The sequence below is a fragment of the Bidens hawaiensis genome, unplaced genomic scaffold, assembly GCF_021521415.1.
Source record: "Bidens hawaiensis isolate Kalapana, Puna unplaced genomic scaffold, B.hawaiensis_p1.1 tig00013374_1, whole genome shotgun sequence".
In the NCBI taxonomy this organism is placed as follows: Eukaryota; Viridiplantae; Streptophyta; class Magnoliopsida; order Asterales; family Asteraceae; genus Bidens; species Bidens hawaiensis.
In genome coordinates, this window is record NW_027504996.1 from 14,870 (window position 1) to 41,288 (window position 26,419).

General features: G+C 37.8%; 3 protein-coding genes across 3 annotated transcripts; 1 reads left to right on the forward strand and 2 right to left on the reverse strand.

Annotated features, from left to right (window-relative positions):
- Window positions 1-4,366: 4,366 nt before the first annotated feature.
- On the forward strand, window positions 4,367-14,161 carry LOC143609759 (F-box protein At3g12350-like). The gene is made up of 2 exons (XM_077084425.1): window positions 4,367-5,268; window positions 13,514-14,161. The coding sequence occupies exons 1-2, from the start codon at window positions 4,408-4,410 to the stop codon at window positions 13,961-13,963; spliced, it is 1,311 nt and encodes a 436-aa protein (XP_076940540.1). The 5' UTR covers window positions 4,367-4,407; the 3' UTR covers window positions 13,964-14,161.
- Window positions 14,162-14,924: 763 nt separating this feature from the next.
- Window positions 14,925-16,097, reverse strand: LOC143609760 (LIM domain-containing protein WLIM1-like). Its single transcript, XM_077084426.1, has 5 exons — window positions 15,861-16,097; window positions 15,652-15,748; window positions 15,508-15,548; window positions 15,315-15,404; window positions 14,925-15,227 (listed from the first exon to the last, which is right to left on the reverse strand). The coding sequence occupies exons 1-5, from the start codon at window positions 15,993-15,995 to the stop codon at window positions 15,027-15,029; spliced, it is 564 nt and encodes a 187-aa protein (XP_076940541.1). The 5' UTR covers window positions 15,996-16,097; the 3' UTR covers window positions 14,925-15,026.
- A 2,781-nt stretch (window positions 16,098-18,878) lies between these two features.
- Window positions 18,879-24,447, reverse strand: LOC143609756 (SCY1-like protein 2 A). The gene is made up of 14 exons (XM_077084423.1): window positions 23,945-24,447; window positions 23,258-23,358; window positions 23,054-23,168; window positions 22,790-22,972; window positions 22,575-22,701; window positions 22,421-22,482; window positions 22,240-22,326; window positions 22,059-22,145; window positions 21,801-21,914; window positions 20,443-20,571; window positions 20,279-20,341; window positions 20,034-20,195; window positions 19,823-19,941; window positions 18,879-19,750 (listed from the first exon to the last, which is right to left on the reverse strand). The coding sequence occupies exons 1-14, from the start codon at window positions 24,428-24,430 to the stop codon at window positions 19,063-19,065; spliced, it is 2,523 nt and encodes an 840-aa protein (XP_076940538.1). The 5' UTR covers window positions 24,431-24,447; the 3' UTR covers window positions 18,879-19,062.
- Window positions 24,448-26,419: the final 1,972 nt, after the last annotated feature.

The following is a 26,419-nucleotide window of genomic DNA, read 5'->3' on the forward strand; positions in this document are numbered from 1 at the left end:
TTCGAGTTGGGTTAATCGGGTTTCAAGTATCCTAGAAAACAAAACAAAAAAAACTAAAAACTACAATACTAAAATTAAAACAACATATTATTCTTTGCTCGTAAGTTAATAATCATATAATAAACCAACATAACTTGATAAAACAATCCAAAAGAAAAGTAAAACTAACTCGAACCATAATCGTCTTCAATCGGGCGTGATTTGGTTTTTCGATTACTGTTGCTATTAGTAATAAACGGAAAACATAAATTAACAATAAACAATCGATCTTTAATAGTTGTAATGACAACAATCGACTAGGATCATATTCTGATAACATTAATGACTAAAACTAAGCCTATTATACCTAAAAATATATTTAATTTCAAAATTAAAAAAGTTTAATCGGGTTGACCCGAAACTTATAAATCAAACCTGAGAACCAACCCGAATACTTTGATTCGGGTTCGGGTACGTGTTTTTTCGGATAAAAGTGACAGCCATAACCACTCTTAACGAGGCCACTCCATTCCAGCCCAATTATTTTGCTATAATGACTTTTTTCAACGCCACCCATGTATTTTTGACTTTTCTTCATTTTAAACCCCATAAAAATCTTTTTCTGAACCGCTTACTCGAATCGAAACCGGTCAAAACCCAAACTAAAACCGATAATAACCTGGTTAAAAAACCGGTTTCAACCCGAACCGAAACCAATCATAAACCATTTTAACTTTTATTGATAAAACCAAACCGGTTTCAACCCGAACCTATTTTAAGTTTTAAACCAGCTTGTGCATCTCTACATACAACACCATTTCACATTTCACATCCAACATGATCCAATCCATGTAATTAAGTGAATATTTTTAATGCATAAACTAAACCTTAAACGTAAGTACATTACCAAATATCCTGAGAATTTAGTCTAGTGGTAAAAGGCATGCTCTCCTTGAGTAGAGATGCATGTTCGATTGCTACTTGGGTGTAAGGCCTCGAACACGGTGACCCTACTTTAACGTCGGATTTACTCATAAACACAGTTCTTCAAATCAGAGTTTATTAAAACTTTTCGCGGAATATAAAACATCAATCATTTGTTACAAAACATTAAATCTTTTCTTTGATACCATGACGCAAAAAACTTTATATTTAAAACATCTTTACTTCTTTCTTCAGATGCCAGCCGTTCAATCCATGCCGTGTGTCATCCTCATGCTAACTCTGTAATCAGCTCACCTGCGTGCATACTAAAAGTCAGCTACGCTGAGTGAGTTCTAGTTAATCAAGCAACTTATCATACAACCACTACATGCATCATATACGTATCCGCAGACACGTAGTCCACTATCTAACCTGCTTACATTACCACTTAGCCTCTTATTTACGCCTACCACTTTGCCACCTTGCCACTTTAATAACGTATAACGTTATGCCACTTTGCCACTTTAATAACGTATATCGTTATGCCACTTTGCCACTTTAATAACGTAAAACGTTATGCCACTTTGCCACTTTAATAACGAAGGCACGTATAGGCTTACCCTACCACGTACTGTCGTTATGCCACTAACACTCTTACTAGACTCTTGCCACTTCTAACACGCTCTACCTCTACTTGTCTACAACACGCTTCATATCATTTACATAACAAGCAGTTCACATCTACAATCATACACACATAATAACGATGGCACGTACAGGCTTTCCCTATCACGCGCTCACGTTATGCCACTAACACCCTTACATGACTCTTGCCACTTCTAACACACTCTACCTCTACCTGCCTATATCACACTTCATATCAGTTCGGTATTTACGTAATAAACAAGTTACATCATAACATTCATACACACTATCAACCACTTGGAATTTACTATCCCTGGCGATACGTGCAATATCCGAAGATCGTTCACGTACCGACAAGCATTATAAAATATATACCTCGTATAACATCTATAGCATACACTTACCACTTAAGGTAAGTGTATTCACACTTCACATCGAGTATGCACACAGCCCCGAAAACATAACAAGGAATGGGGCTATAAACTCACCTGAACACGGTTACGTTCTCCGTTGATCGTAATCCCTTTCTTCAGTTGTGCACGGCTGACTGTATAACATGTATACATATCAATTTAACTATCACTACTTATAACATCTTTCTAGTCTTAATTACTACCCACAACGAACGGGGGTCCGGGGGCAGCGCCCCTGGCAGCGGGGTCTAGGGGCGGCAGCCCCTAGCAGGGTCCAAGGGGCAGAGCCCCTGGCTGGGTTCGAGCTGCCAGGTCAGCTTGGAAAAATTTTATTTCCAATAACTGTCTTAACACATTTTCCATTAGGTTTTTAATTTATTTTCTAAACGAACTTCACTTTAGGCGAAGTTAAACCTCCGGCGAACTTAGCTTTAGGCGAAGTTAAACCCCATGCGAACTTAGCTTTAGGCGAAGTTAAACCTCAGGCGAACTTGGCTTCAGGCGAAGTTAAACCTCAGGCGAACTTGGCTTCAGGCGAAGTTAAACCTCAGGCGAACTTGGCTTCAGGCGAAGTTATCCTTAGGCGAAGTTACGCTTGAAGGCGAAGTTACGCTTGAAGGCGAAGTTCATCAGGCGAACTTAATTTTGCAGGCGAAGTTATCGCGCTGCAGATCTGTTTGCCCATAAATCCTTCGTTTCTTAGCCAAATAACTCGATTTTGGTACCCACGGAATCGTATGATCGGCGCCTACAAATCCCAACCATCAAATTGGCCTAAAATCGACGTTTTAGGGGTCCGATTTGGGCAGTTTGGGTTTCGGGTCCGGTTAACCCATCCAATCCTAACCATTTTCAGTAATATTAGCTTTGTTGGATTTGTTCTTACCTTACCAACTCAGATCTATCAACAAAATCTCGGGTCTCGGCTTCGAATCTTGATCGGTTAGAATGTGTGTGTTTTGAGTGTGTGAAGAAATAGATGTAAATGAAGATATTTTTGGGATTTTGGGGGTATTTATATCCCTGAAATCCCATTCTTATTTAACCCATCTCAATTAATCCACGTCCAAGACCCGCTCCCTACCCGATACTAATTAATTACGCGAAATCACTAAACATAACTTCCTTTATTCATCATTAAAATTTTTAGGATGTTACATTGGGCTGGTTTAAAGGATATCTAGGTGAATGGACAAATAAGAGATTTAATACCGTGTTTGAACCCAACATGGGGCGAGGGTTTACGGATTCTATCATAGTTCCCGCACATCATGGGGTACGGTCTCACAATGATCGAGGACTTGATCTTGAACATAATCCCGAAAGAATAGGTTCACACATGTAGGGTTGTTCACGAGCCGAGTCGAACCGTGCGAAGGCTTGCTTCTTGCTTGGCTAGTTTACAACCGAACCGAACGCCTGAAATTCGAACCGAGCGAAAAACAAACTAGCCAAAATCGAACCGAACATTTTTCAATCGAACATTGAGCATTATTTATTTCCTTTTCACTTTAAAAGTTTTAATAAGAAACAAATTTGAAGGCTATAAATAATATATTTTGTAAACAAATTATTACTTTTTAAACAAACATATAATATGTTGTCATTTTTCATGAGAAGTAAGTTTAAAGTGAGATATAATGAACATTTAAATAAACTTTTAGTATTCTGAAAACTTGAATCAAACTAATAAAATTATAAAATTGACGGAATTGGAAAAAACTAAAAGGGTTTAAAAAGTTTTATACTTCTATTTTACGTGTGTTGTCTATACATTTATATATTTGTCATATCTATACTCTCTAATAAAAGACTACAAGTTTTGCCACTTGTCACCTCTATATTAAACCTCACATTTTTTAACAAATATATAATAGTAAAATAATAATTACCATTTTTAGAATTTGTTAATTTAATATTTATTTCTTATTTTTTTCAAACATTTTATATTTATAATTGTCTCTTAGTTCAAAATTGTTTTAATGAGTATTGTATAACAACTGTATTAATAGTGATTAACGGGTTTATTATTTTCTTGTATACTGATTATTTATTAAATATTGTATTTTCAAGAACTACTCGTGTAATACACGGGCCTCAAACTAGTATAATTATATATAAGATAAATTAAAAATATTCGAGCTGAACCGAACCGAACCGAGCAGGCCTTTGCTCGTTGCTTGGCTCGTTTACAAACTGAACCGAGCAGAGCGGCTCATTTACAATCGAGCAAAAAACAAACGAGCATTTTTCCAAACAAACAAACGACGAGCGAGTTCGAACAACGAGTGATTCAGAAGAACTTGAGATCCTATGTCTAAAAACAAAACAAGTAAACCAAATTTTAAGGATCCGTACATCTGTATAGAATATCCTGTCTCGAACAACATCTTCTTCAATCTTCAAACCACATCTCCCAAATCACCACCACCACCACCATCACAAAATGTCAACCACCACCACCGTTAACCCCGACGACACCACAATCCCATTCTCCGACTTCCCGGAAGACGTCCAGCTCTGCATATTATCCTTCCTGACACCACCCCAGATCTCCTCATTCGCCTGCACATCCAAACGCTTCTCCACCCTCTGCCGCCAGGACTCCAAGCTCTGGTTCTCCTTATGCCACCGCCGCTGGGGCTCCAAAACCCACATCCACAAATGGGGCTCCGGATCCATCACCTTCAAACGCCTCTACAACACCCTCCAAGATTACCAAAACCTCATCGGATTCTGGCGATTAAGCAAAACCCAATCACAACCCAGATCCCCTAATTCAATACCCAACAACCCTCCGCCTTTGGTCTTGTTTGAATGGGGCCCGTTTTTCATATCCGGGTCTCGGGTTTTGCCTTCCGGTAACGGTAGCTACGACGTTGTAAAGTCGCCGTTTTTATTAATGGGGATTTCGGCTAAAGGCGAGATTGTTAACTATCTGCAACCGAATTCGGAGATTCGGTTGGATTCGGAAGCGGTTTTGATGGGTTCGGGTTTGGGAAATGAATTGGTTTCGGTGGATGTGAATCATTTGGGGATAATTGAGGAGAGGGTTGGTTTTGGTGGGATGAGGAATTCGAATGTGATGAATGAGGATTTGATTGGGGTGGAAAGTGGATCGCCACCGAATCGGGTGACGTCGGAGATTTATCAGTATTTTGCGAACCGGACGAGCCCGGTGGGAGAGAGGAGACAGAGGAGAAGAGAGAAAGAGAAGAATGGGAATAAGAAGTGGGAGTCTGAGCATTTTATTAAGATTGTGAATCACTCGCCCACGTCTTCGAGGCCGTTGCAGGGTCTTTGGAAGGTAATTATTCGTTTACGGTGGAGTTTGATAACTATGTACATGGATTTGTTAAAAATTTAGAGGTGTCAATCGTATCGGGTTGATTTGTTCAACCTGAACACGGCCCTTATATTTATGTGCGTAGTTCTATCCCGGATGCACTTTAAATTTTGTAACCCGAACACAACCTGTTTAAACGAGTTAAACAGGTTGGCATGTAATAATAAAGTTCTAAACTTGTTAATTGGGTTGGTGGTGTAAGAAAGCGGGTTAAATGGGTCATAAGCAGGTTAAACTGGCCAACCCGACCATGACACATATATTTATTTGTGTCAAGAACATAAACCCTAACCCACTCACACTTAAAATTGTGTAACTTGAACACAATCATTTAACCCATTTATTTAAACGGGTTGGCGGTAGGGGTGTGCAGGATACGCGTCTGGTCCGTGAAACCCTGTGAACCCGGAAAACAGTTCCGGTTTAATGGAACCGGAATTTGAAAGCATGTACGGTTCTAGTTCTGGGCCATATCAAGCAGAACAATGCTGGAACCGCGAACCCCGTGAAAATCAATGGCCCGTTGAATTTCTTAGGGGTGTGCATGATATAGAATGAATGTCATGCAAGAATGAATATGAAAATAGTATACATTGTTTTGTATATAGTTGCACGATCAAGATTGTTTTGATGATTTTGAAATAGACAGGTCAACATGTTTAAAGTTTTTGACTTTTTGGTCAAAAGATGATTATGCTAATATCTTATTTATAACTTTATGTTGCATAATATAAGGTTTAATTGTTCAATGTCTACTGTTTTATGTGGCATAATATTATATCAACATGTACACACATCACTAAGAGTCGAAGTTCCTGCGACTGATCATATGTGTTTGTATTGATGAATGATCAGGTTATATGTGCCTAAAGCCCCTGCATGCTGAATCTTGTTAACAAACCCGTGAAACCTACCAACCCATTCCTGCATAACCGGTTTAAATACCCGGACCAACCCATTATTTGTAATAGGTCTGGTTCCAGTTTTTTAAAAAATCATGCAAACCGGTTTCGGTTCCAACCCAAGCGGAACAAAATGCCTGATTTTTGCATTTACATTTATAGTTGATGAATCATACTTTAGTTTGCAAATTATTAATGTTAGTCCAACTCATAAAGAAGAACAAACATTAATATTAAAGTTGCCAGTAGAGAATGACAACTAATTGATCTGGTAACTCCAGTAGAATGTTGGCCAGTTAGCTGTCATTCTCTACAGGTCATTCTAATATTAACGTTTCTTCTTCTTTATGAGCTGGTAAGTAATTAATTCACATTAAATAGCGAATTAATTAATAACATTAATATTTTGCAAACTAAAGTATGATTCATCACTGTAAATGTACACACATTTACATGTACACACATCACTAAGAGTCGAAGTTCCTGCGACTGATCATATGTGTTTGTATTGATGAATGATCAGGTTATATGTGCCTAAAGCCCCTGCATGCTGAATCTTGTTAACAAACCCGTGAAACCTACCAACCCATTCCTGCATAACCGGTTTAAATACCCGGACCAACCCATTATTTGTAATAGGTCTGGTTCCAGGTTTTTAAAAAATCATGCAAACCGGTTTCGGTTCCAACGCAAGCGGAACAAAATGCCTGATTTTTGCATTTACATTTATAGTTGATGAATCATACTTTAGTTTGCAAATTATTAATGTTAGTCCAACTCATAAGGAAGAACAAACATTAATATTAAAGTTGCCAGTAGAGAATGACAACTAATTGATCTGGTAACTCCAGTAGAATGTTGGCCAGTTAGCTGTCATTCTCTACAGGTCATTCTAATATTAACGTTTCTTCTTCTTTATGAGCTGGTAAGTAATTAATTCACATTAAATAGCGAATTAATTAATAACATTAATATTTTGCAAACTAAAGTATGATTCATCACTGTAAATGGATATGTGAAAATCAGACATCTTGTTTCGTTGGAATTAAGGCTGTGCAACAGGTATGGCCCGGATCGGAATCGGTATGCATGATTTTTTAAACCTATAAATGGACTTGCTACAATTGGGTTGGTCCCGGTTTTTAAACCGGTTATGTGGGAGCGGGTTTTTTAACAAGATTCAGTATTTAGGAGCTTTAAGCACACATAACCTGATAATTCATCAATACAAACACACATGTTCAGTTGCAGCAACTTAGACTCTTAGTTATGTGTGTAACTGTTGATATAATACACTGCCACATAATACAGTCGACATTGAACATGAAAACATTGTTATGTTGTGGTCTCCGATCCATCATGGGTCGGGTCCGGTTTAGACGAATAGACATAATTAGGAGATTAAGCTGTTTGAGTTTTGGCCAAGCCCAAAAGCTCTAATCAGGCCCAGTTTAGTTAAAGGGTTAAACCCTAATTGTCTAGTCTATATATTCTCTCCTGTACTTGTAAGTTTGTATCACTCAATAATAAGAAAACCCTAGTTATCGACAGTGGACGTAGGTCATACACCGTGACCGAATCACTTAAATCCTTGTGTCTCTTTCGTTTATTCTTTCGGTTTTACTATTGTATTCGTGTTTGTGTGTGACTCCGAACCTAACAATTGGCATTAGAGCCAGGTTCTCGATTATACACACAGTTCCGCCGCCGCTGCTCCGCTGCTACAGTTCCACCGCCGCTGCTACAGTTCCACCGCCGCCGCTACAGTTCCGCTGCCGCTGCTACAGTACCGCCGCCGCCGCTACAGTACCGCGCCGCCGCTACAGTACCGCGCCGCCGCTACAGTCCCGCCGCCGCTGATTAGGGTTCCGCAGCTGCTGGTTCGTTTTTCTGATCAGTTTCCAATCCTTTTATTCCTTGGGTAGTTTGGTTGTTTGCTGTAATCAAAACTCAGTTTGGATAATGGCTGAGGACGGAAAGATCAAGATTGAGAAGTTTGATGGTCAGGATTTTGGATGGTGGAAAATGCAAATTGAGGATTTGCTATGTCAGAAAGACTTAATGGAAGCACTAGAAGAGAGGAAACCGGAAAGTATGAAAGATGATGAGTGGAAGGTACTTGACAGAAAAGCCATAGCTGTTATTGGACTCTCACTAGCTAAGAATGTGGCATTCAATATTGTAAATGAAACTACCACGTATGGTCTTATGAAAGCCTTGTCAAATATGTATGAAAAGCCTTCTGCATCAAACAAGGTATTTCTGATTAGACAGCTAGTTAACACCAGAATGAAGGAAGGGGCATCTGTTACCTCTCATGTTAATGACTTCAACACTATTATTTCTCGTTTGTCTTCTGTTGATATCAAGTTTGATGATGAAGTTCAAGCGTTACTCTTGTTATCCTCGTTACCCGAAAGTTGGTCAGGGACTGTTACTGCAGTTAGTAGTTCTTCTGGGAATACTAAGCTTACTTTTGAAGGAGTCCGGGATTTGATTTTAGGGGAGGACATAAGAAGAAGGAATTCTGGTGAGACATCTAGTTCTATATTGAGCACCGAAGGGAGAGGTAGGAGAAGAGAGAAAGGTAATGGCAGGGGTAGGTCAAAGTCTAGAAGAAGAAGTCAGTCAAAGCCCAGAAAAGACATTGAGTGTTGGAATTGCAAAGAAATGGGGCATTTCAGAAACCAATGCCCTAACCCCTCAATTTCAAAAGAAAAGAAAGAATCTAAGAAGGAAGTTAATCTGGCCACCGGTTCAGATGATTCAGAAGGTTCAGAAGAGACTCTTATCTGCTGTGTTGAAGAATCAACAGATTCATGGATTATGGATTCTGGTGCATCTTTTCATGCCACTTATAGCACGAAGAAGATGAAGAATCTCCGAACAGGTAATTTTGGTAAAGTTCGTTTGGCTAATAATCATGCTGTTGATATCACGGGGATGGGGGATATTGAACTAAAAACTTCATTGGGCACCTCATGGACTCTAAAGGATGTTCGGGTCGTTCCTAGCCTTAGAAGAAAGCTAATTTCTGTTGGGCAGTTAGATGACCAAGGATATGATGTTATGTTTGGTGGCGGTCAATGGAAAGTTGTGAAAGGGAATCTTGTGATCGCCAGAGGTAAAAAGAAGGGCACTTTATACATGGTTGAAATTCCAGCTGATGGGGTAAATGCAGTGACCAGTGGACCGAGTCAGTCTAGTTTGTAGCACCAACGACTAGGCCACATGAGTGAAAAAGGGATGAAAATGCTCGTTGCTAGAGGAAAAATTCCAGAACTGAAGAAGGTTGAATCTGAATTTTGTGAACCATGTGTTTTCGGTAAAAAGAAGAAAGTATCTTTTGTGAAGACCGGAAAACAACCGAAAGCTCAGAAATTGGAGCTTATTCACTCTGATGTCTATGGACCAACTTCAGTCTCTTCTTTGGGAGGATCGCACTATTATGTCACCTTCATTGATGATTCGACACGCAAGGTATGGGTTTACTTTCTTAAAAATAAATCTGATGTTTTTGATACTTTTAAGAAATGGAAAACTGCTGTTGAATTGGAAACTGATTTGAAGGTGAAATGCTTGAAGTCGGATAACGGTGGTGAATACGTTAGCAAAGAATTCCGTGATTATTGTGAAGAGTACGGTATTCGGATGATCTTTACAGTCCCTGGCACTCCTCAACAAAATGGAGTGGCAGAACGAATGAACAGGACGTTAAATGAAAGGGCAAGAAGTATGAGACTTAATGCCGGGCTTCCAAAGACGTTCTGGGCAGATGCAGTTAACACTGCAGCTTATTTAATTAACCGGGGATTGTCAGTACCGTTGGGTTTCAAGACACCAGAAGAAGAGTGGAAAGGTAAAGCTGCAGATTATAAGCATTTGAAAGTCTTTGGGTGTAGCGCTTATGATCTAGTGAAAAATGACAAGCTTGATGCTAAAGCTAAAAAATATGTTTTCATTGGATATGGGTCAAACGAAATGGGCTACAGGCTTTGGGATTTAGAAAGCAGAAAAGTAGTCAGAAGCAAGCATGCAACTTTTAATGAGGCTGAGTTATACAAAGATGGAAACACTTCAAAATCAAGGGTTCAGAAAGAGCAGGTTGAATATGAAATTGATGCTCAGAAAAAGACAGTTGAGTCAGCTACCGAACCCGAGACAGAAACTGAAGAAACCACAGTTCCTGAATTTGAAGATGATGATATTGGTGGAAATGAAGAGTCAGAGGGAGTCTCTGACAGTGGGAGTTCAGAGTCTGAGGATGAACAGTCTCCACAAGAACCTGACCCGCCTCAGCACTGGGTTAGGAGGTCCACCAGAGTTTCTAAACAGCCGGTACGTTACAAACCTTCAGTTAATTATCTCCTTTTAACTGAAAATGGTGAGCCAGAGAGTTATTATGAAGCATTTAAGTTGAAAGATTCGCTCCAGTGGGAGCATGCTATGAAGGAGGAGATGAACTCTTTGAGTAAAAACCAGACATGGGTTTTAACCAAGTTTCCACCAGATAAAAGAGTTCTACAGAATAAATGGGTCTATAGAGTCAAGGAAAAACATGATGGGTCTAAACGATACAAAGCTCGTTTAGTGGTCAAGGGTTTCCAGCAAAAGAAGGGAATTGATTATAATGAAATATTCTCTCCAGTTGTGAAGATGACCACCATCAGATTGATCTTAAGTATTGTTGCTGCAGAAAATTTACATCTAGAGCAATTAGATGTTAAGACAGCATTTTTACATGGTGATCTTGACGAGGAGATCTATATGGCACAACCTGAGGGATTTCAGGTTGCCGGGAAAGAAAAATGGGTCTGCAAATTGAAGAAAAGCTTGTATGGTCTGAAGCAGGAACCTAGGCAATGGTACCTAAAGTTTGATGATTTTATGGTGAGAACTGGGTACAAGAAATGCGAGGCCGACCATTGCTGCTACTTAAAGAAGTTTAAAGGTTCATATATCATTCTACTTCTTTATGTAGATGATATGTTAATTGCAGGATCTGATATGAAGGAGATTCGCAAGTTGAAGAAACAGTTGTCTGATGAATTTGAGATGAAAGATCTTGGTCCAGCCAAACAGATTTTGGGGATGAGTATATCCAGAAAGAAAGATGGCTCCATAACACTATCCCAAGAGAAATACATAGGGAAAGTGTTAGAAAGATTCAGGATGAATGATGAGAAGACTAAACCGAGAAACACACCTTTGGGAAGTCATTTCAAACTTACCAAAGACCAGTCTCCCAGAACAGAGGAAGAAAGAACAGAGATGGCTAAAGTTCCGTATGCATCTGCTGTTGGCAGTCTCATGTACGCCATGGTTTGTACACGGCCAGACATTGCTCATGCTGTCGGGGTAGTTAGTCGTTTTATGTCGGATCCGGGAAAGGAACATTGGGAAGCGGTGAAATGGTTACTCAGATACTTAAAGGGTACTTCCAGTTTGGGGTTATGTTTTAAGGGGAAGGATACAATTCTCAGGGGTTATTCAGATGCTGATCTGGGTGGATGTAAGAAGACGTTTAAAAGCACTACTGGTTATGTTTTCACAGTTGGGGGAACAGCAGTATGTTGGATGTCCAGACTTCAGAAAAGTGTTGCTTTATCAACCACTGAGGCAGAATATATGGCAGCAGCCGAAGCAAGTAAAGAATTAGTATGGTTGAGAACTTTTCTTGAAGAGTTGGGAAAGAAACAGGCAGAGTTCTTATATTGTGACAATGAGAGTGCAGTGAAACTTGCGAAGAATCCAGTCTATCATTCGAAGACTAAGCACATCGGGAGGAGATATCACTTTGTCAGAGATTTGATCAGTGATGGTGTTTTCAGTTTGAAAAATATCTCAGGTGCTAAGAATCCAGCAGATATGTTCACCAAGCCGGTGATACTGGATAAGCTGAAGCTGTGCAGAGCTTCAGCAGGCCTTCGGGAATAATGTTGAGAAGGCGAAGGGTAACTAGGAGGTGCAAAACCAGATGGGTTTTATTTTACATGTACAAGGCAATGCAGGTGAAGACATTTTACGTCTCCAAATGGGAGCAGGTTGAAATGTTTGACGCATCCAAGTGGTGGTTTAGAGAAGATGTCTCGAAGCCCAAGTGGGAGATTGTTATGTTGTGGTCTCCGATCCATCATGGGTCGGGTCCGGTTTAGACGAATAGACAGAATTAGGAGATTAAGCTGTTTGAGTTTTGGCCAAGCCCAAAAGCTCTAATCAGGCCCAGTTTAGTTAAAGGGTTAAACCCTAATTGTCTAGTCTATATATTCTCTCCTGTACTTGTAAGTTTGTATCACTCAATAATAAGAAAACCCTAGTTATCGACAGTGGACGTAGGTCATACACCGTGACCGAACCACTTAAATCCTTGTGTCTCTTTCGTTTATTCTTTCGGTTTTACTATTGTATTCGTGTTTGTGTGTGACTCCGAACCTAACAAACATTATGTTATGCAACAAAAAGTAAAAAAATTTAAACATACTGCAACATGTATACTTCAAAAGCATCTTGATCTTGAAACTATATACAAAACAGTGGCATAAAATAGAATATTTTCATTCTTGCATGACATTCGTTCTATATCCTGCACACCCCTAAGTTATTCATCGGACTTTTGATCTTCATGGGTTTGCGGTTCCATCATTGTTGTTCCACCGAGTAAGACCCGAATCGTTTCCCGTTTAGGGTTGATATACTGGAACCGTACATGCTTTCAAATACCAGTTCCATTTAACCGGAACTGGTTTCACGGGTCAGATCCGTATCCTGCACCTCCCTAGTTGGCGGGTAGTAATGCATTTGTAAACTTGTTGATCAAGTTGGTGGACTGTAAAAATATGGGTCATAAACCGGTTAGCGGACCTGTATAACTAAACGGGTTAGCGGATCGACCAATTTAACTGAACGTGTCAGCAGGTGGACCTGTAAACATGACCTGGTATAATGAAGCTGTAAACTTGATAATCAGGTTAGTGGGTTGTAAAAATGGGTAAGTCATAAACAGATTTAGTTAGTCGACGGCTATCTGACTAAACAGGTTGCCGGTTCAATCACTAAACATGTCAGCCCAAACGCGTCCCGCCAACCTGTTTTGATAAACATGTCAAATGGGTTGGCGAGTAATAATAAAGTTGTAAATACTGGGTTGGTAGGTTGTGTAAAAAGGGTTATACGCGTCATAAATCGTAAACTGGTTTGTGGGTCACCCTATTTAACTGCACAGGTTGGCGTTTCGACCTGTTTAACTAACCGGGATAAACAGGTCAACCCGAGCACAACCCGTTTTTTAAAGTTTCTTGATGCAGGGTATTTGTGAAGATGCAAAGCTGGACTTTTATCTTGTGGCATATGATGACATTGGTGGTATAGCATGTAGAAAAATTGGAGATTCTTGCAAACCTTTTTCCAGTTGTGCCCCCGTGTTTTGGACTTCCAACACTACATTTCTTGAATCCCCATTTTCTTCCGAGGAAGAACACATATACGAAACCCGTGAACATCTTCTTCCACCTGGAGATATACCATCCTCACAAATGGAATCTGTATCGCGCATGCTTTATATAAATTCAAGCTATGATCTTGTGCTACCGGGACTAGCGGGGCCCACTTCTGTGAATCCTCACCATGTGGAAGGAAGGATTTGGGAGTATGGTGATGGAACATTTGGGTTCGGGTTTCTTCGTGATAATCATATTGTTGATCTGAAGCATATTGCGGTTGATGGATGTCTGTTAGACGCGGTGCAACCGTTGTGATGTCTGGTAATTCTTGGTTAGAGTAATAGTTTACAGATTAAAGTCAACCTGGGTTACCCTGTGTTAGGGTTGATGATTGATAGTTTGGATTAATAAGTTTAAACTTAATTGATCTGCTTAGTTTCAGATCTTTGCAAAATCTGTGTTTTTTTTTTCATTGGATGCTGATATACATGTGTATCCGTACTTTGTAAATGTTACTAGATTATATTCTTGTTTTCTAAGCACAATGTACTGAAATATTGCAAATTTGTTATATCTTTTTAGCCGCATTATATATTATCTAATTATTAGACTGTATGATTGGTTTCGATATACAAAGTGGGGCTTTTGTAGGCGATTGCCATGATGACTAATTGGTTGTGATATACGCATCCTTATTACAAGAGGTTGTCTCCACGACTTAAACCCGTGAGCTCTATCGCAACCTTATTGCTGCTCTAAGGTTCAGCCCTGGAGGTTGAAAGTTGGAAGTTTCACTTTAGGGTTGTGATGTAGGTGTATACGTGTCAAGTCGACCTCAAAGTTGACAAAGCTTGAACTTAGATTGTTCAAATTAGGAGAGGGTGAGGCTTGTTCAGACCCTATTGTGTAAAGCTCATTAGGTGAGTCATACTTGAGCTTGTTAGGTGACACATTTTGCCCGAGTTGTGTTAGACCTAAACGCCTCATAGTGTCTCACACTTTTTTAACTCAACCTCGCTAAAGCTTTGCAAGCTAGAGCCTATTTAAATTGTAATATATATTTATGCAAACGAATTGAGATTTATAGGTTGAACTCCACTTGAGCTTGTTCAAGTAGAACTACATCAAGTCAATCGAGAATGGTATATTTTAGAGCTTATGAATCAAATCGAGATCGAGCTTGCATCAAACCTGTATTAATATTTCATAATTTTCAACAGGAAGCAGAACACTCTTAAATTCGAATATCCCATTCAAAGTGTCACAAGCAAAAGAAAACAGACTCCATATCTTTATCAAGCATACAAATCTCCCAACACCAACAACAAAACACAGGTTGTAAGATCATCATAACTCATAAAAGGTAATCAATCAATAATCAAGGTGCCGCTTCTGCAACCCTAGCAGATCGCTCACCCTCGAGCTGACTCAGGTTACCCTTCTCTTTAATGAGCTGAGTGTGGTGGTGTCTGCAGTACAGATGACCTTCATGTGCAACATAATTCGACGGGCTAATTGTACAACCTCCATGGCTACACTTAAAGCAACTCTTATGGTATGCAGTCCCATTTACAGAAACCTAATTCAATTTGTTACATATTTAGCATACTAAACAACTTACCACTTTACCAGTCTGTTTTAAGCTTCAACAATGAAAAGATCTTACCTTTTCGGTTGGATAGACCGTTTTCTGACAGCCCAAACACTTATCTCGCGTCCCCACAAACATACTCGAGACTTTATTTGCCAAAGGCCTCTGTTAAAAAATTCAAGATTCATCAGTTTCAGTTTCAACTTCAAAACAAAACAGATCAGATCTAGATTCAGTTTATGGTCATTGTGTTCGATTAAAATCATACCTCGCCATCGGTTTTCTGCGGTTTCACAATCTTTGGTGTGCCTGAAAAATAATAAAAAACAATGAATTTGATCATATCATCATATTGGTAATGAATTATTAATTATAAATTGTTAATTGTAATCCATTAATGATGATGGTTTACCTTCAAAGCTCTTATCTAAACTCCCAGTTTTCTTGAACAACTGATCAAAGTGTGGCCTGCAATACAGCACACCCTCAAAGGAGTTATAGTTACTGAGCTGCAAATAACAAGAATTTAGTGAATATCATAAACCCATCTTCACTGAGGCATTAGGTCGAACACCTTATGTGCAGATCTAAAAAAAGAAAATATATAACCAACCAACCAACCTTAAGTGTGCCATTGCAATGGTGGCATCTGAAGCATGCCTTGTGGAAGACCCTATTGTCAGCAGTGAGTTTGTCAACAAGGTAGACAGTCTTGTCACATGCCATACATTTCTGGGTTGTGCCTGCAAAAGCCATAGTTGGTTTGAGTTGCAGAGGATGATGTTGGGATGTGTGGAGTGGATGGAAGATAATGTTGGGTTGTAACTAACTAACACATGGTATGATATGATAAGGGGATCCATGACAATGATTTTGTCTGGATTCATAAGTAAGCAATTACCTGTAACCCATGTAACCACTCATTTGAGTTCCAACTAAGCAACTATCTGTCAACCCTCTTTAATTACTATAATATGGAGCCCCATTTATTATTATTATTATTATTATTATGTTATTATGAGTTTTTAACATTGACGAAGCTTTGACGAAAACGTCAAGGAACATAGGGGCGGAATCAAAATGCATAAAATAAAAAAACTTATTAACGGAGGGGGCCGAGCTCAAAATTTCAGTCGAAAACGAGTAAATTTACACTACATAAAATAGTTTTCGGGAAAAAAACAGGTAAAGTTACACCATTGTGCAAAAAAACAGGGAGCTTGCGTGTAAAGCATGGTGGGTTAGTTTTAAGCGTTGAATGTTAAGAAAATAAAAGTACTGAAAGTCGTTCGAGAAAAATCATGTAAAGATAAATTGTAATTTTAAACAAAGCAGCAGAGATAAAAGATTAGTTGGTATGGAGGCCCATTTTGTTAATTAAGATGTTATTTTATTTTTATGGTCAGAATGTTATTATATGTGTGTTGTTAAAATGTCAATTCTTGCTAAAAACTTGCATGCAAAATGAAAGTGATATTTTCCATTTAATAACATAATGTAGTGGTTAGTTTTAAACACTTAAATAGTGAAATGACAAGAAATGAAAGTAGGTGAGTGTAGTAGCTAGTAAGAAAAAAAGCGCGGATGAAATTTTAAACCGTGAAAGATTACAATAATTTACTCTGAAAAAATAATACGTTAAGAAAAGATAGTTTGAGTCCCTTTTGTTTGTCGAAAATCTTGATATAATATACTAAATTCTTTTTATTTTTTTTACCCATGACATCAAGTGGTTGTGGGCATTGTTTATCTAAATAGTAACCAATAATTTTTATGAAATTAACATATTACTGCATAAGTGAACATTCATGAATATTTGTATCATAGACTAACCAATAATCACTTTTATAAGGTGACATTTCACAAATGGTTAAGGCTATATGAATGTAAAGCATATGTCATGAGTGTGTGGAATTATTATTGAAAAAGTTAGATTTACATGTTTGGTGGATCCATTTAAATAATAATTAGGTTGCGTTGTATTTTTATGAATAATGTATATGCATATTATTTAATTTGACTATTTTAAATGATTCACAACAAACATTTATTTTTTTAATGAACCATATAACATAAAAATATCCCATCCTTGGTCTAAAGTCTAAACATATAAATTTTAAAATTAAGATCTGGTAGTAGAAGTCAAGAAACCAAGGGGAAACGAAGTTGATGATATTGGCATCGTACAATTAGACAAATAAACAAACGATGGCCACACAACACAACCACTTGATGTTTATGTTTATGTTTATGTTTATGTTTATGGATTCAACTACCTATCTATTCTAAATGGTTACCATTTATATCCAACCAAATACATGATTTAATGGTTGGATGGTTGTCCATAAGAGTGATAAGACTACCGCCTCGAAACCTTATAAATATTGCAGTTCATCTCTTGATTGTACGTTTTGCGATTTTCAATTTGATATCTTAGACAACTTTTCGAATCGTGTGATTATTTTTAGATTAAAGTATTTCGCTTCAGATAAGATAGAAAATTTCAATCAAAAAAATGAGATGTTCTCCTTCGTACAATTTGAAGTGTTGAAATTAGACGAGATGATTTATTTTATATCGATGCCGAACCGTTACAATGGTTGTGCAAAAACGTCATAACATTTTGTATACAAGTATGGCAATTGGGGTGTAACCACGATAGTTACATTCCACTCGGTAGCAAATTTGTTGCTATCAAAATTCTAAGATCCAACTGCAATACAAGATGCTAGAACATCTTATTTGCTACTTGCCTACTTAGCTCATTGGTTACTGATAAACACAATTGCTACCGCTTGAACTAAGTAGCTACCGATCAGTAGCAATTTCCAACTTATTTCCATTAACCTTTTAAGATCATATTTCATGACCAGTAACTAAGTTGCTACCGAGCAGTAGTAACTTCCTAAGTAAGTTTTAGTTTCATTAGTATAAATTTCAACAAACACGATAAGTGAGTTTTAGCTTCATTTGCATAAATCTCAACAAAACCACACGATATCGTAAGTTTTAAGCGTCATTCGTATAAATTTTCAATGTAGAGGGAAGGAAGGTAGAAGCAGACCATTGTTCTATGATATTGTATATGTCGTTTCCTTTACTTTTACTAGACATTTTTCGTTACTAGCACACTAGCATTCAAACTGGCATGTTCATTTTCAAACTTAAAACACTAGTCTGCGTTTTACCAACTCACTCCAATATACTTTTACATTATGAATAAAGAACAGTTTTGAGCAACTAAACCAGTTGAATCAGAGTATATAATAAATGATGTAGTACTAATACAAACAACACAAATCAAATATAACATAATATGAAATGCTATATTAATAACAGAAGCAAACTACTTATTTTTAGAAGAACCCTCCCATATGTATATATATAGGGGAAGGTTATTTTAAAAACCCTTCTCACTTGTGAAAACCCACGAAACCTCATATTAACCCTTGAAACTACTTATTTTTAGAAGAACCCTTATTAACACGACCACGCCAACCACCATGCAATGTCTTTTGTTTGATTGAGGTATGCATGCGTTGACCTCGTTTTTTTAAATCCTTAAATTAATGTAACAAGTCTTCTAGATATTGTCTGAATTATTATTATTTAGAATGTGTATATCAAACTATTAAAAGAAAACAAAACTTGAAAACGTGACAATATATGAACACGCATGCATATTCATGCCCCACCGTAAGGTTCAAAATTAGAGCAAATCCAATAACGGAGGCTGCTCAGATGACGGTTTTGAATTGGTGGAACGCGATTGACGATTTTGCCCCTGGCCTCTACCACCACCTCTCCCTCTACCAACAGCACTCTAAGGCGGTGGGGCCAGTCTCGGTGCCGCCTGCGAGCCCTTGGTTGATGCAAATATGGAACTAAGATCCGGAGGCTTAGCCCCGGTTGATGTACCATGGTCATTTCTCATGAACCCAATTGAGTTATGGCTAGAACTTCCACCAGTCAGACTACTAACACCAGGAAAGTCAAGGTTGTTGACCCAGTCGGTATTGGTATTACTATTTAGTTGACTTTCTGCACGTGTGGCGGTTCGGTTTACAGATGGGTGTGGGTTTGATAACCCGTTTGAAGCTTGTGGTGCTGCCGGAGGCCAGTTTGCAAACGGGTCTAAATCATCAAAGCTTGCGTTTGAAGCGTTTGAAGACCCGCCTTTTATACTCTCACCACCTTGATTGAAGGGTAACGGCGGGGGCCACTCAAAATCGGCTGCTAGGCACGATGTTGGTGTTTGTTGCATGGATGTAGACATAGACATGATCGGGACATTTTGTGGTGCGTTTATTGATGATGATTTGGGTTGTGTGGAAGATGTTTTTGGTTGGGTCCAATCTTCGTCCCATGTGGAGTTAGATTTTATGGCGGGTGAAACAGTTGGAACGGTTTTAACAGAAGGTGGTTGTGATAAACTTGCATTTGGTAAAGGGAATGACTTTGTTTCAACTGATGTATCGTTCATTGTTACTCCCTTTTTCTCTTCAACTTTCCTGCAATTAAAACAAGAAAATTGTGTGAATTATTCAACTAAATAATTGCATTCTGCTAGAAAACGGGCATACCTAAGGACACCTTTAACAAACGACATGTATTTAGCGAACTGCTGCACATTTAATTGTTGTGCAAGAAGAAGGGGGATAAGTAATGGAACAACATGTTCAACTGCAAAGTCAACTCCATGCTACATAACAGAATACCAGAAAAAGGGAAATGTGAGTTGTCCATAACAGAATATATAAATAAAAAGAGAGAAAATATAAATAAATGTGAGACCTTTTTCAAAATGGAATTTGCAACACCGAGGGTGCACATAAGAGTAGGGGCAGAGCGGTCAACAGCAGTGCAACGTTGAATTGTTTGTAGGATTTCCAAAATTGCTGGCTTACCGAGTACATTAACCATATCACCTAAACATAACAAGGCATTCACTCTCACCTGCCAGATTAGTAGATCAGATAAGGACTTTAAATTTAAGTTTATTGCATCTTTAAATATTTATACGAAGAAAGATTACATACCGCAGCAACTGTTGTCTTGAGGGCCAAGCCATGAACACGAGGCAAAATTGATTGTTTTACTAGCTGGATTTTAGTCAAAACACCTGATGTCAGCATAATCTTAAACTAACAATCTAACATTTTCCTTTATAAAAAATTTATCAATTAACATAAAACAAACTTACATGAGGATCAAGTTTTGTAGCGAGAGTTACGGTTTTTTTCAACACTTCTTCTTGCATGCGAGCATCAGTGTCATCATAGGCTCGCACAAGCATCGGTAAAACATGAGAAATCAAGTGCTCTTGACTAGCCTGCCATTATAAACATCACTAGATGCAGTTACAGAAATAATCTATCAAAACATTAATTCTAATATTTAACTTTTCATATATTATATGGTCCACATATTTCCCGACTGTTATAACTATTTGGTTGTGCTACATTTGTTCCACAATCCATATTTTATTCACGAGAAATATAAATCTGTACTTTTCTTAGGCTTGTAAACGAACTGAACCAACACAAACAGAGCATGTTCATGTCCGTTTGTTTAACTTAAACAGAACAAACAATCAAACACAAACTAATAAAGAACCCACATTTTCTTGTCCGAGTTCGTTCATTAACAATATAAATGAACGGTTCACAAACGCAAACGAACATAACTGAACATAGATGAACAGACATAACTTACCGAACACCAGTTAAAGGTAAACATGAACATCAATCGGTTAGGCTAAAATGTAAAACTGCTAGACTAAAGTAATGGGTGATAATGTGATATATGTTATGTGTACGGGCCCATGAAGAAAGGACCCGACAAAGATCCCAAGCCCATGAAACATGAGCCCATGCACGAAGAGTAGGCTGTGCATTTATCTTTCATTTGTTTATTTTCTAATTATCAGTAGGTTAGGGTTTGAGTTAAATAAAGGGAATTAGGTTCCCATGTTTCAGTTTTTTAGGCTAATAGTGTGTTATGTGTGTCCGTGGTTCTTGTCTCTCTTTAAAACGGGAAAACCTATGTTAAGAAGGATTATGAATGAAAATTTAGTCTATGTTCTCTCTATTATTCTAATCTGGAATCTTTCTATTTTCTTTTGGCTAACGATTAAACATTGGAACTACATCAATATATTGCATAAAACTAGACTAAATTGTAATGGAACTAAAAGTTTTAAATAAATATACAAACGAACAAACTTAAACAAATGTAAACTAACAAACATAAATGAATGTAAATGAACATTCATAAACACTCGCTCACGAACAATGAACGAGACATGTGTTCATGTTTATCTGTTTGTTTAACTAAATGAACAAACAATGTTCGTGTTTGTTCGTTTATTACATAAACAAACATCCAGATTGACGATTAACACAATGGTAAGGTGACCCTGCTACTTGTTTGATGAAACTTTTATAATGGCATGTTACTAATTTGTCCATACAAAAAGAAAAATGCAAGTTTCAACTTTCACCACTAGAATGTACAAAATAGGCATCATAAAGAAGAAGGGTAATAATGTCAATTACTTACCTTATTGACAATTAACTCCGCATGCTTCACAAGAAGCAGTAGGGTCTCACCAGCAGCAGTGGTTAAGACAGGAACAAGAGCAGGTAGTGTTGAAGTCTCAAAATCAACTTTATCCTGCAATACGTCAACACAAATTAGCGTTTTTCAAAAGAAATAGATAAACATAATGCAAGTGATTAAACACATTTCATATACAAACAAATCTACCAACCACCCATTATTTAAATATCTTTTTGCATTAACTTTAAAACAAGATACCTGAGAATCGGCTATCTTTAAAACCATGGGCAGAATCATTGGTTGCATAACCATATTCCTAAGCTCTGCACATAGAGGCGGAAGAACCTACACAGACAGAAACAAAGTTAAACTTGTGAAATTAAACAAACTGTGTTATGAATATTATTTGATAGCCCACAGTTTTAAACAAAGTAATAACCTTGTATCGTAATATGCGAGCATCAAAATCTTTCCACATGTCCAACAGTGCTTTTAAAAACTCAGACTTCTGCATGTTATCCCTTTCCTAAAGCAAATAAAAATTAACATAAATGTATCTTATAAACACATCATACTAATTCAGAATATTACTATAAATAACTTAAATCCCACGCACGTACAAGCATGTGGTCCAGGAAGCGAAGCGCTCGCAACCTAGTGTCATCACGAAAAAAGGGAGAACCTGAAAAGTAAGAAAATCATAATTAACCATAAACCACAAAGTGAAAAGTCAAAACTGCCCTTCACACTGAGCACATGCAAGTCACACTTTACCTGTAAAATCTAAAGCGGATGGTCTCAAAGCCTCGTTTGGTGAAAGCATTCGCTTCAAATCAGAAACTAGTTCAGGGGGGATAGATGAAAACGCCTCGCTGGATAAATATGTCAATTTATTCATGTACTGCATCAAAGTACACAAAGTTACCAATAAACAAAAAGAAAAACTTGTGTTACGGATTATAAAAAAATTATCCTTTTAAATATAATACCATTTTCACGTTGTTGCGACAGTCAAACAAGGACTTTTTAGCAATTAAGTGATATGCGAGACACGCAAAGCTAAAAATATCAGACGAGCATCCAAATGAAGGAGCCTTGGCCCTGACTAGCTCTGGTGCAGTGTAGTTCAGTGATGGCTGAAGTGGCAACAGTAAATCTTCAACATCATATTCCTAATATAACATATTCATATAAGTCTAGAGAATGGATATTTACATTATTGTTATATAATTTCCACCAATGTTACCACTCACAGAATAATGAAAGGGCGGAACAGTAGACGGATCCGCAGATGATTGGTCTGCAGATATTGCAAAACCGAATCCGCCAAGCTTCCAAGCTCCACTTGAATTAATTAGCACAGCCTCAAATAACCAATGAAGAAAATGATCAAATGAAATGCTAATATTGACTATAACAATCAATAAGTAAGATCAAATAAGCTTGTGTATATCTCGGGTGACAGACCGCGATGAACAAGGTGAGCATTATTATGTAGAAAGTCCAAAGATTCTGCTACCTGAAGCAAACCATGTTTTACCTCCAACAATCCCATTTCCTACAAAAGGAGTGAACATTTTAGGGGATATGAAGCAGAGTTATTATTCACAGTCTAAGGATGAGCAATAACCGAACAGTTAACCAAAACCAAACTAATAGCTGACGAAACCGAACCGAAACTAACCAAAAACCAAATTGCCGAAAATCGGTTAACGATTTTTTTGTGTGCCCACGGTTAACGAAAACTAACCAAACTAAACCATTCATATTTTCATATACTTCTAGCTTTTATACCTCCATTTCATGTACTTTTAAGCAAAAAAAAATTCCTAAGTTCGGTTTTGCTAACTAACTAAACCAACTTGAAAACCGACAAACTAAGCGAATTAAGCAAACCGATTTCGGTTATCAGTTTTGGTGGATATTTTGCAAAAACCGAATTCAGGTTTCCGGTGTCAATGTAGTGGTATAACCAAACAAAACTAAACCAAACCGATATACGCTCAGCCCTAATCACACTCTAAGCTCATAACAATCACTAATTAACACCACAGTTCCCAACACACATACACACATTAGTTAAATCAATCAATGCACAATAATCATAACCTCAAATTCCACAAATAACAAAACAAACAACCTACCATTCCTTGCAGCTCACGCGGCACTTTGGCAATATTATCCAGCATCCCAACCGCATTCGCCACGGACGCAAACAACGGCTCCGTCACCATGGCCATGGCATTCTTATTCTCATCCAACGCCTGAACCACACGCACCACTCCAGGATGCCTCAGCCTCACCAGCCTCGTAGCATCCGCCCTAACAATCTCAAAAAACGAGTCCTCAGCCGCCTTAGAGAGGCCGGCGCGTGCCCTAGCCTCCGACAACGCGCGCTTATCAAGCACCCAAACACAAACCGTAGGGTACTGCTGCGAGATAATGGTGGAACCGCCACGTGGCTTGGCGGAGTATAGCTTCCAGACGAGGCCTGGACCGGCGGATCCGATCTGGTCGAGAAGGTCGTAGTCCTGAAGAGGCTTGGGGCCGGTGACGTCTTGTACGTTCTTTTCGATTACGGCAGCGGTTTTTGCGAAGGCTTGGGTTAGGGTTTTCATATTTAGAGACATGATTGGATTGATTGAGGATTTGGCTGGTCCGAAAGGATCTAGGTGGATTTGAAGCGGTTAGGTTATCGGATTTTGGTGCTCCGATCGGATCTCCGTCGTTCCTCCGGCCAAGTATTGACCGATGAAGAAGATGACACCTAATTTTTTTCTTTCTTTCTTTCTTTCTTTCTTTCACCTCTTTATTTTGTTTTTATTAAAATTTTATATAATATTATTATAATTAAAAAAAAAATGTGGCTTCAAAGAGATCATGCTAATAATTGGGTAATAATTGATTTTAGTAGTTAATAGTTTAGCAACAAAGGATTCGTGTGTTGGCCTTAAATGAGGGTTTTCTTCTGTTCAAAGGCGAGTGTGTCCTGATATGGTGAATTTCGCCAATAGCCTATTTAAAAGATTCGTTGACCATTTAGAAAAAAAGGCTCGTTAAAAGGATTTGTTACTCTCGCAACTTTTTCTTACAAAATATATATGCTAATAAATGTCATTTTGAAGTTTCATTTCAAATACCGAAATACGAAAAGAAAGTGTTGTGCTTGAATTGATATCGAAACAACAATCGATTTGATTAACATATTGAGTTTAAACAGTAGAATAACATATCAAATCAATTGATTAACTGATTCAAACACAAATATTAAATCAGCGTAGAAATCATCACATATTTACTTAATTGCAAAACGAATTACAACCGGCTCCTCGACCAATGTAGTCGATAATACGATGATACCTCAAATGCATGCTTCACGTGTGTAGTTTCACAATGACTCAATTGTTACAAACCTCAAATGCATGCAAAACACGTGTTTAATTCAACTACAATGTATTGTGCTACAAATATGTTTTCATGTTTACAATTAATTGTGTATATGTGTAAGTCACTGTGGCCCCTTGAAAACATTCTTGAACCCATTGTACCTAACTAGAAGAATAAGCATTGCTCATGAACGCCACAAAATAACCCAAAATAGAATGCAAACCCAGATTAAGTCGAAGTGTTTTGAGAACCGGCTGAAAAATCAGCACACATCGTGTTGAATGACTAAGTCAAATTGTCAGGCTAAAAATAACTTGTTTATTTTATTATATATATCATGATATAATCTCATCTAACAACATTTTTTCGCTTCCTTACACTTTCTCTCACATATATTTGGGTAGCCGCTACATGGTCTACTACCGCAACAACAAAATCCATCAAATTCCTCATACATATGACATATAGGCTTAGTGTATGGTGGTGCTCGTAAAATTGCAGTTGTTTCAATGTTATTGGTTTTGTTTGTGTTGTTGCCTATATATACCCAAAGATGTCAAATATTTTATTTAAAATCCACGACTTGAAAGATAAATAGACGAATGAAATGGAACTTACAGCGATGACAAACAAGAAACATGAGAACACTTATGAGGAAGATGAAACATGAGAACACTTATGAGGAAGATGATCATATGTGATTCAAGAAGCTTGTCTCTAAAGAAAAGTTTAGTTCATTTAAGACGTAAAAATCCATCAATTATAGTTTTGTTTTTCATTTGTATTGTAATTTATTTTACATATGAATGAACAATATCCCACACAATAAACATGTCGGAATCTTGCAAATGAGAGTTTCTTGAAGAAGTCTTGAACATGTCAAAGTGACTAACAACACAATTTTCATGATTTCGAAGTGAGGTTCACAACTAATGGAGTTCGTGATCACGAGAATTTGATGCACAACATAATGAGTTTACCACAATGTTTAATGTTATTTAACATTTCAGTTTCATGTATGTATGAATCTTGTAAATTATATTTGGTGGTTGCTTATAAACCACCAATGGCTTCTTCACTCACCTGTGAGATACTCACTTGCAAGTTTTATACCAAACTCACTACTTTGAGCATTAACATCCAATCAATTTAGCTTCATTTTCAACATAGTTTAGCACTTTAGCTCATTGTGAAGCGCTCAACTAGGAGAATACAAAAAAATAAAGTCATTG